This window comes from Prionailurus bengalensis, chromosome X (genome assembly GCF_016509475.1).
Source record: "Prionailurus bengalensis isolate Pbe53 chromosome X, Fcat_Pben_1.1_paternal_pri, whole genome shotgun sequence".
Lineage (NCBI taxonomy): Eukaryota > Metazoa > Chordata > Mammalia > Carnivora > Felidae > Prionailurus > Prionailurus bengalensis.
Genome location: NC_057361.1, coordinates 128,001,914 through 128,020,740, shown reverse-complemented (window position 1 = coordinate 128,020,740; position 18,827 = coordinate 128,001,914). Strand labels below are relative to the sequence as shown.

Genomic DNA, 18,827 nt, shown 5'->3' with positions numbered 1-18,827 from the left:
GAGGCCACTGGCACGTGACTGTTTCCGGCCTGGCCCGCCCCTCCCCCCAAGCGTGTGTCTGCGCAGGCGCCAGCCGGGCGCACTTGTGAGCAGCCCCCTGACCGCCGCCCGCCCGGGTCCCGGGCATCGAGGCGTGGGCCGCGCTCAGGCGCTTCTGGGCAGCACCGTGCCTGTCCCTGTCTGTGGGCTCCCCGTACGACTCGGGTCTGCGTGTGCCGGGACCCGTCCCCGGGGGCCGGGGGGGCCGACGCGGGATGCCGAGCAGGGGCCACTCCCAGGCCCTGCCTGTCCTCAGGGAGCACGCCCCGCGCGGCCCCTAGGGGAGCTGGAAGGGACGGGCCTGGCTCCCTCACCATTTCTCGGTCCCGGGCGCCGTCAGTCCCCTAGTGCCTGCCAGCCTGGGGGAGGGTACACCGCCGAGGGCGCGACCGGCCTCTGGCCGGGGGCTCCCGGGCTCCCGCCTCCCACACCGCAATGGCTGTGGGCTTGGGCCGGGGGCCTGGGGGCCCAGGGGGGCCCAGCTGGACCCGAGGGCAGCGGCATGGGGGAGCACCGCCCCGGCGACAGCTCCCCGGTCGCTTTGCCCTCAGCTGCGGCAGCCCTGACGGGCTGACCCCCCCCAGGAACAAAGTCTTGCGGCTCTCGGGGGGGGGGGGAGTGCTGGACGTGCCAGGGGCCCTCAACTGGGAGGTGACCCTGTGTCTGCCGGCCTGCTGGGTGCTGGCCTACTTCTGTGTCTGCAAGGGGGTCAAGTCAACAGGAAAGGTACAGCTGGAGGCGGGCGGGTCGGGGTGGGTGATGATGGCAGGGGTGGGGGCAGCATGGCCGGTGGGGGGCAGGGGCACCCCGCCATGCGAGGTGACCTGGCCAGGGCCTGAGGCGGGGGCAGGTCCTTGAACCCAGCCCGGTGGATTTCCCACGCGTGCCTGGGTAGTCCTCCGCAACCTCCAAACTCCAGCCCAGCCGCCTTCCGTCCTGAGGGGACAGGCCCAGGCGACCGCCAGCTGAACTTGCCCGTGTCGGGCATCCCCGCCCCAGTTTCCCTCTCTTCCTCACTCACTACTTCCTCAGTCTCTGCTTTGCGGCCAGCCTGGGGGGACCCGGCCCGTGGCCCTCCCTTGCCTACCTGTCCTGCTCTGCTGAGGGTGGGACGGAGGCAGAGGTCTTCGCAGTCACCTTGCTGTCGCCTCTGTCTCTGGCCGGCCCAGTCCACTCCGTCCTGCCCAGGACCCTGCCTCTGTGCAGAGAACCACAGGAGGCATGGGACCTGCCTCCAGGCCATGTCCTGCTCCCCACCCGGGGAAGGTCCTGCCTCCGCCCTCCCTCTCTACAGCTGACCTGTCCTTGCGGGGGCGGCCGATGGCCAGCTGAGCACCCCGCTTCCTTCGGGAGGAGCCCAGGCTCTGAGGAGTAGAAGGGGGGGCTGCAGGCTGGCCTCCCGCTTGACCTCGGAGCGGACCGTACCACAGTGGGGGGAGTGTGGCCCGCCTGTCCCCCTGCTGAGGCTGGGGGCCCCTAAGTGGGGAGGCGGGGCCGCAGGGCCCCTTCTGAGCAGGTCCCCCCCTCCGTCCCGCCCCAGATCGTGTACTTCACAGCTACCTTCCCCTGCGTGGTCCTCGTCGTGCTGTTGGTGCGGGGAGTGCTGCTGCCCGGCGCCCTGCATGGCATCATCTGCTCTCTCAAGCCTGACTTGTGGAAGCACTCACTGGGTCGTGAGTGCCGGCACCACGTGGGGCGTAGAGATCACGCACGCAAGGATGTCAAAGAATTGAAAACACTAAAGGTCAGGTAAAGTCATTGTGAACCTTTTGGGGGAGAAATACACAAAAAAGAAGTGGGGACCACCCTCAATCCCACCACACAGAGATACGAGGTGTTTACACTTCAGGCTACCGTGGCAGGATTTCCGTGCACATATACAGTAGCTGCCTAGGTTGGGATTTTAGTGATTTCCCTTTTGCACTGTGGTTTTTTCCTATGCGACCGCATCCCTGTTCTCCGTGGCCACTAACTACTTTAGCTCCAGTCGCCATCCCTTCCCTCCTTGCCTCCTACTGGCAGGCTTGCCCCCCGACGGGAGCCCCTTCGTGACCTTCCCAGACCGCCGATCTGATCCGCACCTGTGCTCAGTCGCCCCCTCCAAAGGCCGCTTTGGTGTGTCCACCTGTGCCGGGGAAGGGGACGGGGTGCGGGGCCGTGTCCGTCTGGGCTGTGGCCCATCTCCCTCCACGAACCGCTGCGAGGTCGTGGAGCCCCACGTGCTGGGGACACTGAGCCCAAGGAAGAGGCAGGGCCCTCTGGACAACAGGCCGTGGAGTCTGGCGGCCTCCCACGAGGTCTGGGGAGGGGCTAGGGGTGTGGGGAGGGGGTGGAGCTGAGGTAGGACTGGTTTGCGTGGGTGCAGTGGGGTCACACGTCACAGCGCGTGGCGACGATTGGTGAGGGAGCAGCCGCTGGAGAGGCAGCAGCTGCTGGAGAGGCGGCCGAGGGCGGGGTTTATAGTCGTGCACGTGTTGAGAGATCCTTGTTTCCCGGCTGCAGGTTCCTCCTGCCCGTGCCCGGAGATGAGAGCTGCCTGCCCCGTAGACAGTGACAAAGAACAGGGCAGACAGAGACAGTCCGAGGCTCAGGCTGAGGCGCTCTTTGGTGACACTGCTCATTGAAATGCTTCCACCAGCCACAGGCCGCTCTAGACACTGGCCACCTTCTTGCTGTGACACCTGCCTCCAGGACAAGGCAGCTGTGCCTTTACTTTCCTCACTTGTCCTGAGGACCTATTTGGAGACGCTCAGGTACAGATTCGTAACTATAGAGTCACGGCGTTCTCCACAGCTCAGTCTCTCTCTGCTGACAGTGCTAATTCTCCCTCAGGCAAGGCTCTGTTCCTCCTCTCTCCGTTTTAGAGACTCACCTCCTGCGCCGGGGCGTCGCCCATTCCCCTCCTCAGCCACTCGGGTGCCTTGTCCGTGGCCCCACTGTTGTGCTAAATAAGAGAGTCTTGGAGGGGAAGGCAAAGGGTAATGTACCTCACGTCCCCTCCCCACCTCAGGGAGACCTCTTCCCCTTTTTGTTTTCCTCAAGGACCCTTGTCAGGACTTCAGGGAAGCAAGCAGCAGCGTAATAAACTGGAAAAACACTTTGGGGAAGGATGATACAAGTGAGAGCCAACCACAAGGAGCTCTGAGAATTGTGGGTTCGGAACCTCAGGGAATGAGGCCTCTGATGACACGGGAGTATAGAATGGGCAGTGGGGCCGACCTAGCCAGCTGTGCCAGCGCTCTTCTGCACAGATCTGAATCAAGGCCGATAAGCCACAAAGTCCTACTCTGCAGGTATTATACATGACTACGTACATGCTAGTATAAAACTAAAAGTTCTAACATGTTGACAGTAGTTAATGTCCTGAATAACAGGACATCATTTTTGTCTCCCATCGCCTAACTTGTCTTCTTCAATTGCCTTCTAGTACTTGAGTATCTGAATGTCAGAATCTCTCCCCCTACCTGAGAACAAAGGCGAGAATAGGAGAAGGCGTAGATGCTAAAAAGAAACCCAGACATAGAATAGTAGCAGTTACCATTTGATCACCAAAAAAAAAAAAAAAAAAAAAAATGTGGATCTGAAGCACCCAAGGGCCAGTATAGGCAAAAGATGCGGCCTCAGTAAGAAAACGGCAGCTGCTGCAGGAATCACTGTCATGTGGGGGGGACACAGAGTTGGGTCCAGCCACCTTTTCACTGCTGCGGCTTTGTGAAAAAGGGGGGCATGATGATCTGCATGGTCCGTATCACTAGGGAAAGCTGGCCAAGACAGGAGGTGATGGACATTTGGAGCTGGCCAGGGTCATCGGCAGTCAAGCGGCTACAAGGTAGGAAAAAATAAGTCAAGTTAGAGGGCCGGTGGGGCACCTTCCCCGCTCCGCCCCTTCACACAGCAACGATCCTAGAGCACCACACTCCTTCCTTCGACTCACTCCTTTCCTGTTTCCCTTGTCTGCGTTACAGCTCCTCCGGAATTGACCTTGTCCCTGGTCACCTGCCACCACCCTCTCCCTGGACCGTTCTAGAACTAACACAGTCAGGATGCTGCCGTTCACATGGAGCTCCTCCCGAACCGGCTCCTGGAGCTCCTCGTTTGGAGTCAGGAACCTGTGGGCAATCTCCGCATCCATGGCCGAGGGGAAAGGTATAGTGAGGGTGCTGGTGGAGACTGGGTTAAGGCACCATCCACAGTACTAATTTTGCCTGTGCCTCAGGCCTCCTCTTCAGTGAGGCCTGCCTTCCCCACCCCAGGCTGACCCTCAGGCTGTCCACAACCTCCCACCCTATACAGCCAGGCCACCCCGGATAGCATTGTCCCTACCGCTTCAGTCCCATCAGGCGGTCCACCCCACTCCCCATCCTCTGTCAGCACGGGCCAAACCCTAGCTGATACCCTCCAGGTGCCCGGAGCTCCCTCCTGCTCCCCTTTCAACCCCACTTCCCCAAGTCTCCCCCCACACCCCACCCCGCCGCGCGCCAAACCACCTCCAGCCCATCCCCCTGCCGTCCAGCCCGCTGGGACTCCTTGAATAGGATACAACTGAAGCAGTCGGTTACCAGGACCTCTGGCGCCAGGCGCGGCATCTCCACCAGGACCTGGTGTGTAGGGTGCCCGCTCCATTTGGAGAGCGCCACCAGAGGCGGCACCTACCTCTCCCACAATGCTGGTTCTTTCCGGATCGCTCAGGCCTCCGGGGTTGCTGGGATGGCCAGGGTCACAGGCACCACCCGAACCACCAGGGACTCTGGGGCCACTGACACCACGAGGTCCACCTGGCACACACTGGCCACCACCTGCTGCGCCCACCACCACGCCCACGGCACCCGTGCCTTCGTCTGCTGCCCTCACGGGGCCTCCACCAGCCACCTGAGACCCAACTTTGAATCCGCCCACCCTCTCAAGGCATCACTGAAGGACAAAGCGCTCTCTCACAATGCTTCACCCCTTTACTCCACAATGCAATTCCGGATGCCCAGAGCAACTGTCCACACGGACCACTGGTAATGCCTCCTGACCTGTGATTGGTTCCCACCAAGCAGTCCCTTCTGTAGCCAATCAGTTCTCACCTATGAAGCTCCACCCCTTAGAGTGCCACGACACCCTCGGGCGTCTGCCCAAACGGGCACCCGCGTGGATGCGTCTGCCTGAACCAGCCGTGCCACGAGCCTTCGACGGCCCGCCAGCTGCGATATCCAGGAAGCCTCTGCCTGACGCTACTCCCCACACGGTGGTGCGGCTCATGGTCCCCACTGTCCATGCCCAAACAGACTGCCATGGCCCAACTCCTAAAGCCTCTGAGCACGTGACTGAGCTGTGTAGAACTCCGTGACTCTATAGTTACGAATCTGTACCTGAGCGTCTCCAAATAGGTCCTCAGGACAAGTGAGGAAAGTAAAGGCACAGCTGCCTTGTCCTGGAGGCAGGTGTCACAGCAAGAAGGTGGCCAGTGTCTAGAGCGGCCTGTGGCTGGTGGAAGCATTTCAATGAGCAGTGTCACCAAAGAGCGCCTCAGCCTGAGCCTCGGACTGTCTCTGTCTGCCCTGTTCTTTGTCACTGTCTACGGGGCAGGCAGCTCTCATCTCCGGGCACGGGCAGGAGGAACCTGCAGCCGGAAAACCAGGATCTTTCAACACATGCGTGTCTATAAACGAAGCACCGCATCGTTAGAATGAAAGATAAAAACCATATGATCATCTCCCTAGGTGCAGAAAACGCGTTTGACAAAATAGAACATATTTCCATGATAAAAACCCTCCACGAATGGGGGCAGAGAAGTTGTATAGCTCAATACCACAAAGCCCACATACGACAAAACCCACAGCTGACATCATACGCAACAGTGAGAGGTTGAAAGCTTTCCCTCTAGAATCAAGAACAAGGCAAGGCTGGTCAGAGACGTACCGGGTTAAATTTCAATCCTTGACGTTGAAACGTGTTGAGAATTGGTCCGTGGCTCAGAAAATGCTTTATCTTGGCGAACACATACTTGTACTTGAAAAGAATGTGTAGTGGACACACATGTGAAATTCAGATCTCCTGTTTAGTGTTCTAAAGACATCGGTCAAGGTAGGTGATACCACTGATCGTATGTTCTATGTCGGGGGACAACAGACTTTTCACATAAAAGAGGCCCCGGGCTGGATTTGGCCAGGAGGCGGTAGTTTGCCAATCCCTGCTCTATTTCTTTTAACAGAGTGTGTTGTCTCTCTCTCTCGCTTGCTGAGAGAGGATGTTAAAATCTCCAACCGTGATTTTGGACTTGTCCCTTTCACCTGTTAATCTCAAAAATTCTTGCATCGTGCGCACGCCTGTGTGTGTGCGTGCGTGCGTGTGTGTGTGTGTGTGAGTGTGCGTGTGTGTTAAGTTTGTTTATTTTGAGAGAGGGGGAGAGAGAGAGAGCCAGTGGGGGAGGGGCAGAGACAGAGGGGGACAGAGGATCCAAAGCAGGCTCGGTGCCGACGGGCAGAGAGCCCGACGCTGGGCTGGAACTCACCAACGGTGACATCATGACCTGAGCCGAAGTCAGACGCTTACCGACTGAGTCACCCAGGCGCCCCGTGTATTTTGAAGGTGTGTCATTAGGCACAGACATATTTATGATCATTTTCTCTTCCAGATGGATTCATTGCTGCTGTTACTAGTATGAAACGCATCCCCTCATCTTTGGTAACACAGTTTTCCTCGAAGTCTGATTTCTCTAATATCGATATAACCACATCAGGCTTCTTTGCTCACTATTTATTCGTAAGTCCTTTTCCATCCTCTTACTTCTAACCTATTGGTGTCTTTGCGTCTTGAATGTGGCTCACGTAGACAGCGTGTAGTTTGGTCACTTAAAGAAAGCACCCTTCTAACGATGTCTGCTTTTAAATTGGACTGTTTGGCAAATTCACATTTAATACGATTACCGATATGGTCGGATTTAAGTCTGCCACTTTGCTATTCAGTTTTTGTTTGTCCCTTCTCTTTTTTTGTTTTTGCTCAGCTCATTTGAGGCAAAATGCACGTATGGGAAGTTGCACACATTTAAGCGTACGGTTTCATGAGTTACGACAAAGGTGTCCACAGCCAAAGCTGAGATCCAGAACATTCCCATCGCTCTCACAGTCGCCCTTGTGCCTCCGTGCAGACAATGTCCTCCTCTACAGTCTGCCCCCACACAGCAAATTCAGCTTAGATTTTGCCTTTTCTGGAATTTCCAGGAATCACACAGTATGTCCATCCTTCTTTGTTGCTGACCGGTATTCCATTGCGTGGATGTACCGTAACTTAGGCTTAACCACTCACCTGCTATTGGACGTTTGGCTTGTTTCCAAACTGCGGTTATTGTTAATCAAGTCGATACGAAGATTCACGTACAAGTCTTTGCACACACATATATTTTTAATTCCCTCGTGTAAATAGCAGAAGTGGGATTTCTGGGTCACATGGTAAGCGTAAGTGTGACTGTATAAGAAACGGAAGCACTGTTTTCCGATGTGATCATACCAATTTACAGTCCCACCAGTGACATGTGAACTTTCCATTCTGTCTGTATCCTCTTTTAGTCATCCTATGTCTTCCGACTTTATTCCTCTTTTGCAAGTTCGAGCTGCCTATTCCAGGTTCTTTGCGTTTGGATATACACTTTGGAATCAGCTTGTCCATTTCTGCGTTATCACGATTTTTACTGGGTTTGCAATGAATTTCTGGAATGCTGTGGTGGGAGTGTACATCTTAAGAATACAGGGCCTTGGGGCACCTGGGTGGCTCAGTCGATTAAGCGTCTGACTCTTGATTTCGGCTCAGGTCATGATCTCACGGTTTGTGAGACCGGGCCCAGAGTCGGGGTGTGCACTGACAGCTCTGAGCCTGCTTGGGATATTTTCTCTCTCTCTCTCTCTCTCTCTCTCTCTCTCTCTCCCTCCCTCTCTCGCTCCCTCTCTGTCTCTCTGCCCCTCCCCTGCTCATGCTCTCTCTGTCTCTTCCAAAATAAATAAATAAACGCTAAAAGAAAAAAGAATACAGGATCTTCCGCTCCACGCATAGGATGCGTTTCTCCATTTTTGTAAGCTTTCTTTCACTTATCAATAGTTTTTAGTGTTCACCGTAAAGGTTTTGCACATATGTTATTACATGTGTCCCCAAATACTTCATGTTTGGGGATGCTATTATAAATGGTAGTGATTTTTTAAAAATGTCACTCTTCTTTTTTTTGTACATCACTTAGGGGTTTCTACGTAAACAAGCATGTCATCTCTGAATAAAGATAATCCCGTTTCTTTTTTTGCAATCTGTGTCACTACTTTTATTCCTCTTTCTTGCCTAGTGCACTGCCTAGGATTTCCAGGACAGTGTTGAATGGAAGTGGTGAACATCCATACCTTGTTTCTCAAACTTTGCGGGCGAGGGAGCGGGGGCGGTGATTCTGTCTTTCACCATTAAGTATCATGTTAGCTGTAGGATTTTTGTAGGTTCCCTTTATCAGATTAAGAACGTTTCCCTCTAGTCCTAGTTCTCCGAGAGTTTTTGTCATGAGTGGTTGTTGGATATTGTCTGATGCTTTTTTTCTGTGTCTGTTGAAATGATCACATGTTTTTTCTCCTTTATTTTCTTAATATGACAGATGACACTGATTGACTTTTTTGTTTTTAATGAAAACCAATTCTTGGCATGAACCCCACTTGGCCATGATGGTATCATCCTCTTTGTATGTTGCTGGGTTGAATTTGCTAATATCGAATCAAGTTCTTTTGTGTGTGTGACTTCCTGAAGGATATTGCCCTGTGGTTTTCTTTTCTTGCAATGTCTTCATCTGGTTTTGGGGTTGTGTAATGCTGGCCTCATAAGATGATTTGGGAAATGTTTCTCCTCCTTTGCTTCCTGAAAGCATTTGTGTAGGATTGGTGAAAGTTCTCCTTTAAGAATTTGGTGGTAGCCACTAGTAAAGCCACGGGGGCCTGGAGTTTTCGGCTCCATTGCTTTCATAGATGTAGGGATATTCGGGTCTTCTATTTCTTCTTGAGTCAGTTTTGGTAATTTGTGTCATTCAAGGAATTTGTCCATTTCATCTAAATTGGGAAACTTACCCACAAATATTGTTCCTAATATTCCCTGGTTACACTTTATTTTTCAAAATCAGCTTTATTGGTATTTTTAGAAAAACATTTTTTTAACGTGTATTTATTTTGGAGACAGAGAGAGACAGAGCATGAATGAACGGGGAAGGGTCAGAGAGAGGGAGACACAGAATCTGAAACAGGCTCCAGGCTCTGAGCTGTCAGCACAGAGCCCGACGCGGGGCTCGAACTCACGGACCGCGAGATCATGACCTGAGGCGAAGTCGGCCGCTCAACCGACTGAGCCACCCAGGTGCCCCTGGTATGCTTTTTTTTTTTTTTTTTTTTTTTTTTTAAAGAAGCTTTCAGGGGCACCTGGGTGGCTCAGTCGGTTGAGCGTCCGACTTTGGCTCAGGTCACGATCTGGCAGTTGGTGAGTTCAGGCCCCGCATGGGGCTCACTGCTGTCAGCGCAGTTCACTTCAGATCCTCTGTCCCCCTCTCCCTGCCCCTCCCCCACATGCACTCTCTCAAAAATGAATAAAACCTTTAAAAAGTGGGGGAGAGGGCGCCTGAGTGGCTCAGTCGGTTAAGGGTCTGACTTCGGCTCAGGTCATGATCTCACGGTCCGTCCGTCGGTTCGAGCCCCGCATCGGACTCTGTGCTGCCGGCTCAGAGCCTGGAGCCTGGAGCCTGGAGCCTGTTGCGGATTCTGTGTCCCCCCTCTCTCTTTGCTCCTCCCCCACTCGCGCCCTGTCTCTCTCTGTGTCAAAAATAAACATTAAAACAGAAAAGAAAGAAAGGAAAAAAAGGCTTTCCGCTTCATGGATTTTCCTCTATTGTTTGTCCATTTAACGTTTTATTCATACCTCCTCTTAGCTTCATTATTTCTTTCCTACTATGTATTTAGGTTTTGATTTTATGTCTTCTTCACAAAGTGACCCCTCTATCGTTAGCAAATGTCCTCCACCCCATCGTATTCCTTGTCCTGAAGTCTGTCCTGCCTGCTCTTAATATAGCTGCTCAAACTTTCTTATTAGAAGACTTGCGTGGTGTATCTTTGCCCATCTTTTTACTTTTACCGTATCTGTGTCTTCATAGAGCGCATTTCTTAGGCGTAGCATATAGTTTTGCTTTGCCTTTTTATCCAGTCTGGCAATCTCCGTGTTTTAGTTGCCACGTTTAGACCATTTAGAATAAATGTAACGAGGGGTATCGTTGAGTTTCAATCTACCATCCTGCTATTTATTTTCTGTTTGCCCCATGTGTTCTGCGTTCCCCTCTCTGTCTTTTCGCGACTCCTTTCAGATTGAGTAATTTCTAGAAATTCACTTTATCTCCGCCAGAGAAGTGTACATATTAAACCTAGGGTTCTAGGGATCCTGATATGTGTTTTACCTCATTATAGACCACCTTCAAGTCATTTCAAATCACTTCGCCCGTAACGTAAGAACATTACAGCAGTACCCTTCCAACCACCCACTGGTGTCCTTTGTGCTATTGTTGTCATACCTTTTATTTCTATAGCAGTTACACACCCCACGCCGTGTTGTCAATATTTTTGCTTTAGATGGTTTGCGACGATTGAGAGACATTTTGAAGGGAGAAAAAATGTTTACATTTACCCACATACTTTCCAATTCTGGAACCCTCTTCATTACTTCATGTAGGTCCAAGTTCCCACGTGCTATCATCCTTGCTTGTGGAGAACAGCCTTTAACATTTGTTGTAGTGCAGGTTTTCCGCTGACAACGAGTTAATCTCAGCTTTTACATGTCTGAAAAAGTCTTTAGTTTGCTTCCTTTTTTCATGGAGGTAAAATCGAGATAACATAAAATAAACCATCTGAGAGTGAACAGTCGAGTGGCATTTAGCACATTCCCATGTAAAAGGGTTGCCGAGCAGGGCTGGCACAATGAAGAGAGCAGCTGGGGAAATCGGACAAGCTAGCCTTGGATAGGAGGGCAGGGCTCTCTTCCACCGAGGCAGGGAATAGGCAAGGGTGTTTGCTGCTGTGGGCCAGTCCGAAGATGTGATATGGGGCACGGAGCTGACAGACTTCTTGCCCGATGGTCAGAGAGGAGAGGAGAGGAGAGGAGAGGAGAGGAGAGGAGAGGAGAGGAGGGAGAGCGTATCACAGAGGGCCTGGTAGGTCGCCGGGGGGACTTTGGCTTTGACGCTGAGTGAGACGGGAGGCACTGAAAGGTTCAGAGCGGGAGGAGGAGGGACCTGACTAGTGTCCTATCACTGCTCCTGAGTTGGGGCTCTGCTGGGTTGGTGAGGGTGAAATAAGGGGACCACTGCAGGTAATTACGAGGTCTAGGGTCCTTATTCAGGTAGAAGCTTCTGAGGGACTGACTTTGATATCCTTACAGGAGGTGCATGCACCGTGGCTTCAAGGTCTGTGCACCTTGTCTTGGTGTGGGGTTACCGATTCCATTCTACTGGCCTCTACCTTACCGCTGGCCTCCTGAACCTAGCCTCACTCCCCCAATTCTGAGTCTTATTTTCTTAAGCTTGAAACCTGTCTCTTTTTCTTGTTGTTGTTGTTGTCTCTGCACCTTCCCTCACCCTGCTGCCTTGTGCAAATTGGAACTCCACACTTGGATCCTCATCTGACTCTGAGTTGGACTCTACAGGTGCAGGTTTCTGCGCATGGTTCCGGGCAGCTGGGGAATGAGACCCGAGTGTCGCTGTTCCTTCTGGAAGGGCTGGCCGACGCAGAGGAGTTGAGGCCCTTGCTCTTTGTGATCTTTCTGCTGGTCCACAGCGTGGCTGGGCATTGCCAGCCTTACTGTGATGGACTCCCGACTCCACACTCCCATGGACGACTTCTTAGTCAACCTCTCACTGCTGGACACTGCCTATATCTCCAGCACGGGGCCTCAGGTGCTGGAACACCTGCTGGCAGCAGTGCGGACCGTGCCCTATCGTGCTTGTCTTCCCCAGATCTTCTTTCTCCGCTTCCTGGCTCCCTGGGAGTGCTTCCTGCTCACAGCCATGGCCTGTGACCGCTATGCGGCCATCGGCCGGCCACCGCACCACCTAGTCCTCTTGGGCCGTCGGACGGACCCGGGCAGGAATGGCTTCCACCTCCCGCCTGCTTGCCTTGGCCGATGCGTTCGCCCACACCGTCCTTGCAGCTCCACTGAGGTTCTGCGGGCCTCGCCTCATCACCCACTTCTCCTGTGGCCTCCCTCCACTGACCAGACTCTCTTGCTCAAGCACGTGGGCCAGCGAACTTGCCCTGTTTGTCCTCAGTTTCGTGGTGGCTCTTGCACCCCGTGCCCCGGTTGCGATCTCCTGTGTACGTGTTGTGGCTGCGATTCTCAGGATCCACTCCGCTGAGGGCCGAAGGAAAGCCTTTTCCACCTGTGGTGCTCACACCACCGTGGTCTGCATTTTCTACATCGCTCCAGTCCTCTGCTACATCCTCCCCAGCTCTGCGTGCTCTGGCTTGCGGGACCGGGTGCTCCCTGTGCTGTACGTGGTCCTCACCCCCATGCTCAACCCCGTCGTCTACAGCATGGGAAACAAGGAGGTGAAGAGGGCTTTGTTCAAGGCCCTCGGGAAAGAAAGTGCCTCCTAGGCACTGGTCACATCAAATCAACGAGGAGTGTCCCCGGCTCAGGAGTTTCTCACATCCGAATGTGCTCCCAGTGCTAGGTGCCTGTCAGTCTCCACCTGCTCCACACCCCACCCTCGTCGCACACTGGATGCCATATGGATCCCTCCCTGTACAATGTATTACACGAAGGCACCAATTTTGCTGTGGACCAGAGCCAGGCTGTGACGTTTGCATTGGACATGGCAAGGGGCATGGCCCTCGTACACACTCTAGAGCCCCTCATCCCACGACACGCGCTCAGCAGCCGTAGTGTAATGATTGATGAGGACATGACTCCCCGAACCAGCACGGCCGACGTCAGGTTCTCCTTCCAATGCCCTGGGCGCAGGTATGCACCTGCCTGGGTGGCCCCTGAAGCTCTGCAGAAGAAGCCTGAAGATACAAACAGACGCTGAGCAGACACGGGGAGTTTTGCAGTGCTTCTGTGGGAACTGGTGACAACGGGAGGTACCCTTTGCTGACCTCTCCAACACGGAGATTGGAATGAAGGTGGCACTGGAAGGCCTTCGGCCTACCATTTCCCCCCATGTGTGTAAGCTCATTTCCCCCCACCGGGCATTTCCCCCCCACCATTCCCCCCCACCAGGCACTTCCCCCCATGTGTGTAAGCCCATGAAGATCTTCTCCAGGGTGGGGCTGGCACATGCCAGTGCTTTGGGGGTGAATCCAATCACACAGGAGTTTGAAATGTCATGCACGTGATCCATTTGGTGAATCCTATTTTGGGTGCCAGGTTTCCCCCCATTTTCAGCAACGATCAAATATTTCTGTTGCTCTTTTTTTCCCCCCCTTATTCTAAAACACTGCTTTCTATTTATGGAAGTAAAACATGGTCATTGCATAGGTTGTGCAGTTACAGAAACTTACAAAGTGACCAAAAAAGAAAAAAATGCCCTCTATAACCTCACCACCGCGAGAGAACCTCACTGTAAACATTTTGATGGTTTATTTCAGGTTTCTTCTTGCACTACAAATGTATGTGCACGGGCGCCTGGGTGGCTCAGCCGGTTGAGCGTCCGACTTCGGCTCAGGTCCTGATCTTGCGGTTCGTGAGTTCGGGTCCCTCGTCGGGCTCTGGTGCTGACAGCTCAGAGCCTGGAGCCTTGCTTTGGATTCTGTGTCCCCGTCTCTCTCCGCCCCACCCCTGCTGTGCTCTGTCTCTCTGTCTCTCTGTCTCTCTCTGTCTTTCAAAGAAAATGAATATACTTAAAAAAATTTTTAAAAGACCAAATGTACGTGCATACACATTTAAAGTAGGAAAGCAAAACTGGAATCATAGTGCACTTACAGCTCCGAACGCTGAGATATTTAAATTTTTTTTCCACTATAATGTATGCGTATTATAAAATCATTCATGCCTTACACAAAGGTGTGTTGTTAGAAAGTAAACATTTCCCATAAACTCAGTGTCTGCAGTAACCATTATGACCAGTTTTACGTGTGTCCTCCCAGACTTTTTCCTAGGATATATTCATCTGCGTTTATAACGGTTTTTCTTTTGCTTGTTTGCATACATAGGATCATACCGATCAAGTAGGCAGTTGGTTAGACATGAGCCAGAGGCAAAGGCGGTGTTAAATAGGTGACACGTTAGAAGCCTGAGGGCACAATGTCCTGACTTTGTGGCTGTTAACATCCTGGTCCTATGGCTTCCAACACCCCCAGGTTGACAGACCAAGGGCCACAGGTGCAGAACAGGGGCTCTCCTCTTCAACCTTGGCCTCAGGGTAACCTACAGCTTCATTATAATAGATTTACATCGTTTTGTTTTCAACTCTCCCCGCCCAAGGGAAGATGGCCATGGACTCTTCTGGCCAGAACCTTGTGGGCGGGGCCAGAAAAACTCCCCCTCCCAACCGGTAGGAGGAGTTGCTCACATGATGGGAAGCACCCTCAGTGGGAGACCCCGCCAGCTGTGACCCATCCGGAACCTATGCAAACATACAGAGAAAGGACACCCCAAACCCCAGACACCTCTGGGCCTGTCCGCTCTGCCACCTGGAGAGTGCACTGTCCTTAATAAACTGCTTTGTGCTTGCTACTTTCCTTCTGGCTGTCCTTATTTGAGCGCAGATCCTCATGGAAACGTTCCGTGGGGGATCCAAGAGTGGAGGCTTCCATTCACGCTATGTAGACGCTCCCACTGGTAAACAATACCCTGTACCAAATTGGCTGTTTATAATCCTTATTCCAGGAATCCCATGGTCCTGTCATTTGTACAATCTTCTACTGGGCTGTTTGTGTCTTTTATGGATTTATTTGCTAAGGGTCACTTGTGTTTTGAAGATACTCACTTTAGTTTGCCCTTTGGGTTACTAATGTCTTCCTAACTTGTCTTTCCATTTTATTTATGATGTTTTCTTCCCTAACAGAGCTTAACACCTTTGTGTAATTAGACACTGGTGTTGGTTTATTTGTGGTTGTGGCTGTTTGCTTCTGGATTTTGCATCCTGCTTTGTTTACTGTTTGACTTAAGAATAAGGTCAAGACCGGCTTTCTTTTTCTTCTGACTCGAGTAACCCAAATAATTTCACCATTGCTCTTTACGTACTCTTTCAAGTTGGGTTTGACTCTGGCTTCTGGCTCTTCATTTTACATCTCTTTCTCCAGGCACAGCTCTGGCTTGGTCCCTTAGAACACTGCTTGTGTCCTGGCTGAGAAACCTTACCCTCCCCTGAGGACATGGGACTTGTGCTCGACTTTGGACATCAACTTTGCAGCCACCCATCTGGGCCTTTCTCCCCATATCCTTCACTCTCCTACATAGTAGAATAATGCTCCCTCAGCCGCTAACCAGGTAATATGCCGTAATTACAGAAACCTGGATCAGTAGGTCATGGGGGAATGTACAGTTCCTACAAGATCGTGAACTCAATAACCTGAAAACTCCATCACCACTGAAACTAGGGTTGTGTGTATTTAAACATATATAGAAATATATTTCAATTTCTTTTATTTCTTTTGAGAGAGCGCGCACACATGCACGTGAGCGGGGGTTGGGGAAGCAGAAAGAGAGAGAGAGAGAGAGAGAGAGAGAGACTCTCAAGATGGCTCCATGCTCAGCACAGGGCCCTATGCAGGGCTCGATGCCAAGAACTGTGAGATCATGACCTGAGCCAAAATCAAGAGTCAGACGCTTCACCAACTGAGCCACCCAGGTGCCCCTGTACAATCTTTTTAAACAAAATATTCATAGTAGTATTATGTATAATAGGTTTTTCTTAACGAAAGAAGAAAACCCCAAATGCTCCAGTATCCCCAGTGCAACAGTCCTCTAATGCACTGATGCCCTAACCTCTCTCTCTCTCATCTCGTTCTTGTCCTCATGTTTCTCCCTGCGCCCTTCGAAGGGCAATCCAAGCTGAGCCAATCAAATCTCTCTGTCGGCCGGTCTGTCTGTCCTCCTCTGTCTCTGTCTGTCCCTTCTCCCACACCAATCCCAACTTTCTCTACTGTATCCTTCAGGCCGTTTCCTCAGAGAGGCCATCCGAGATCACCTAGCCCAAATTTGCTGGAGAAACAAATGTGCAAGAAGAAATGAAGATGCAGGTTTAGACCCTGGTGAAGGCGACATTTCAGTTCAGCGGAGACATATGGATTAGTCAATAAATGACATTGAGACACCTGAGGAACCTTGGGGGGAAGGGGACAAAATTAGACCAATGTCATCTTTCACACCACAATAAATTCCTTGTGTGTTAACATTTCAAAGTACTAGAAGATGGCATGAGGGACAAATTTTATAATTTTACAGTGGGGATGGCTTTCCCTTGGACATCAACTGCAAAAATCATAATGACAAAAATGTACCACTTGCATACATTAAAAAAAAAAAAGAGGTTAGAGAGGGAGGGAGCCAAAACATAAGAGATTCTTAAAAACTGAGAACAAACTGAGGGTTGATGGGGGGGAGGGTGGGTGATGGGTATTGAGGAGGGCCCCTGTCGGGATGAGCACTGGGTGTTGTATGGAAACCAATTTGACAATAAACTTCATATTTAAATACAAGAAAAAGTTAAAAACCCTCCAGTACAGAATAGAACTATAAACAAGAATTCAGTGAAGCAATGAGGAAGGAAAGTATTTTCAATTACTTTGGCCAAGATTTGGTATCTCTTGTATATAAAGAGCATTCACCAATCAATAAGTAAAATATGACTATTCCAATTGAAAAATTAATCAACGAGGGCCGCCTGGGTGGCTCAGTCAGGTAAGCACCTGAGTCGGTTTCGGCTCAGGTCATCATCTCAGGTTGGTGGGTTCAAGCACTGCGTCGGGCTCTGCACTCACAGCGCAGGAACTGCTTGGGTTCTCTCTCTCTCTCTCTCTCTGCCCTCTCCCCTTGCTCTGACACAGTAGCTGAAAATACACTCAGATGCGGAAAAATAGTTTTATTTTCTGCTGTAAGAACGCCCCTCCTCCAGCAATAGGGAAAAACAAGGCCCAAAGTCCAATACAGACAATTAGACCCCCGTAATAAAGCGGCAACCAGCATCGGAATGGACGCCCTAGGGAAGGAAGGGACGCTAGGTTACAATTAGCCCCTTTTGCCTGGCTCCGGCACTCTGAAAAACGGGGGCACGAAGCGCTGCATGGTCCAAACCAACAGGGAAAGCTGGTCAAGACAGGAGGCGATGGAAACCTGGAGTTGGCCAGGGTCTTCGGCAGTCAGTCGGCTAAAAGTGAGGGAAAAAGAAAATCCAAATGAAATGTCATCACTCTTGCCCCTATCTCTCTGCCCCCCCTCAGGTGGCCGCAGGCTCAGGGTGCCACACCTACCTCTTTGGACCTAACCTTTGGTGTCTCCAATTCACTATTAGAACGGCCCTCAGGAGATAGGCCCTAGCGACCTGACACCACCCCCCACGAGGGACCCGTTTGGAACTAACATAATTAGGACGTTGCCGAATACCGTGAACTCCTTCCGAACTGCCCCGACCTGGGGCTGGCCCTGTGTCGCCAGACACTGGTGGGCCACCTGTGCCTCCGTGGATGACGGGAAAGGCATGGTGACGTAGCTGGTAGCCATTCGGTTAAGGCATCATCGAAAACCGATCGCGTCGGTGCCTCAGGCGTCCTGACCACTCCGAGGCCTGCTTTCCCCCACGGCCACTCTCCCCCCTCTCCATCCTCTCAGGTCCGCTCCCCTCCTTCCTGGTCCATCAGGCCGCCTCTCCCCGCCACCCCTCCCGGCCACCCCTGGCCCATCCGCCCCCCGGGCCGGTCCCTCCGGTGCCCCGGTCCCCCCCTCCCCTCCTTGCCCCGGACCCCCAGGCTGAACCCCCTCCCCTCCGCCCCCTGCCCCGTCGCCTCCTCTAGGCCCATCGCCCCGGCCACCCGCCACTCGGCCAAGAGGATACAACTGCAGCGGCTGGCTCCCCGGCCCTCCGGCTGTGGGACCGCCGTGCCCACCGGGTCCCGGCAAAGGGTGTCCGCCAAGCCCTGGCACGGCAGCTGCGCCCGGGACGGGAGCACATGGCGCCTGCGCGACCCGCGGGGCCGCACCGGCCGCGGCACACTCCTCTCCCTCACCACCTCTGCCGCCGCCGGGGCCCTCGTGGCCTCCGGGGCCATCTGGGACACCGGGGTCTCCCGGGCCACGCTGACCCTCGGGACCGCCGGCCCCACCGCCTGCGCCTCGATCTGTGGCCTCCATGGTTCCCCGGCCTGGACTTCGGCTGAACCGCCGAGGGAACGAACGAATGAACGAACGAACGAACGAACGAACGAGGCTCCCTCGGGAAGCGGGTGACGTCACCTGCGCTCCCCGCGCACCTGCGCAAACCGGCCCGAGGCTAATGCCCAGAATCCCCTCCTGTAGGCCACTGGCACGTGACTGCTTCCGGCGCGGCCCGCCCCTCCCCTCAAGCGTGTTCAGGCTGGTTCCCACCGAGCCGGCCTCGCTGTGTTGGCCCAGAGCCTGGATCCGGTCGACGCTGACCCCGAGGAGATGGAGGCTGGTTCCGGAAGCTGCGCCCCTCGACGCGTGACGTCACTGTCGGGCTCCTTCGTCCCCGAGAGCATTCTGGTGAGGCCACTGGCACGTGACTGTTTCCGGCCTGGCCCGCCCCTCCCCCCAAGCGTGTGTCTGCGCAGGCGCCAGCCGGGCGCACTTGTGAG

The 18,827-nt window shown here is 53.1% G+C and overlaps 3 protein-coding genes and 1 pseudogene across 4 annotated transcripts; 2 read left to right on the top strand and 2 right to left on the bottom strand.

The window, feature by feature from the left end:
- Positions 1 to 3,354: 3,354 nt before the first annotated feature.
- On the bottom strand, positions 3,355 to 5,329 carry LOC122476984 (EKC/KEOPS complex subunit LAGE3-like). Its single transcript, XM_043569916.1, has 3 exons — positions 4,580 to 5,329; positions 4,074 to 4,199; positions 3,355 to 3,861 (listed from the first exon to the last, which is right to left on the bottom strand). The coding sequence occupies exons 1-3, from the start codon at positions 4,660 to 4,662 to the stop codon at positions 3,735 to 3,737; spliced, it is 336 nt and encodes a 111-aa protein (XP_043425851.1). The 5' UTR covers positions 4,663 to 5,329; the 3' UTR covers positions 3,355 to 3,734.
- A 5,940-nt stretch (positions 5,330 to 11,269) lies between these two features.
- On the top strand, positions 11,270 to 13,548 carry LOC122478044 (olfactory receptor 3A3-like). Its single transcript, XM_043571698.1, is given in 2 exon segments — positions 11,270 to 12,145; positions 12,147 to 13,548. Coding segments are annotated over 2 exon segments (789 nt in total). The 5' UTR covers positions 11,270 to 11,878; the 3' UTR covers positions 12,669 to 13,548.
- LOC122477189 lies at positions 12,670 to 13,548 on the top strand (annotated as a pseudogene).
- A 3,535-nt stretch (positions 13,549 to 17,083) lies between these two features.
- LOC122477413 (cancer/testis antigen 1-like) lies at positions 17,084 to 18,485 on the bottom strand. 2 transcript variants are annotated; one of them, XM_043570380.1, is made up of 3 exons: positions 18,068 to 18,485; positions 17,620 to 17,725; positions 17,084 to 17,383 (listed from the first exon to the last, which is right to left on the bottom strand). In XM_043570380.1, exons 1-3 carry the CDS (start codon positions 18,361 to 18,363, stop codon positions 17,327 to 17,329), a joined length of 459 nt encoding a protein of 152 aa, XP_043426315.1. In that variant the 5' UTR covers positions 18,364 to 18,485; the 3' UTR covers positions 17,084 to 17,326. The 2 variants fall into 2 exon arrangements, with proteins under 2 accessions (XP_043426315.1, XP_043426313.1); XM_043570378.1 differs by having other exon boundaries at positions 17,597 to 17,725; positions 18,068 to 18,476.
- Between the last annotated feature and the right edge of the window lie 342 nt (positions 18,486 to 18,827).

Bases quoted from the DNA above. Each gene is read 5' to 3' on its own strand.
- LOC122477413 (XM_043570378.1), bottom strand. From the start codon at position 18,363: ATGGAGGCCACAGATCGAGGCGCAGGCGGTGGGGCCGGCGGTCCCGAG. The intron at 17,726-18,067 runs GTATCCTCTTGG...AATGGCTACCAG, and splicing joins GGGAGCCAGCCGCTGCAGTT to CTACGTCACCATGCCTTTCC. The intron at 17,384-17,596 runs GTTAGTTCCAAA...CCTCACTTTTAG, and splicing joins TTCGGCAACGTCCTAATTAT to CCGACTGACTGCCGAAGACC.
- LOC122476984 (XM_043569916.1), bottom strand. From the start codon at position 4,662: ATGGAGCGGGCACCCTACACACCAGGTCCTGGTGGAGATGCCGCGCCT. The intron at 4,200-4,579 runs GTATCCTATTCA...AGTCTCCACCAG, and splicing joins GGTAACCGACTGCTTCAGTT to CACCCTCACTATACCTTTCC. The intron at 3,862-4,073 runs GTTAGTTCTAGA...CCTACCTTGTAG, and splicing joins AACGGCAGCATCCTGACTGT to CCGCTTGACTGCCGATGACC.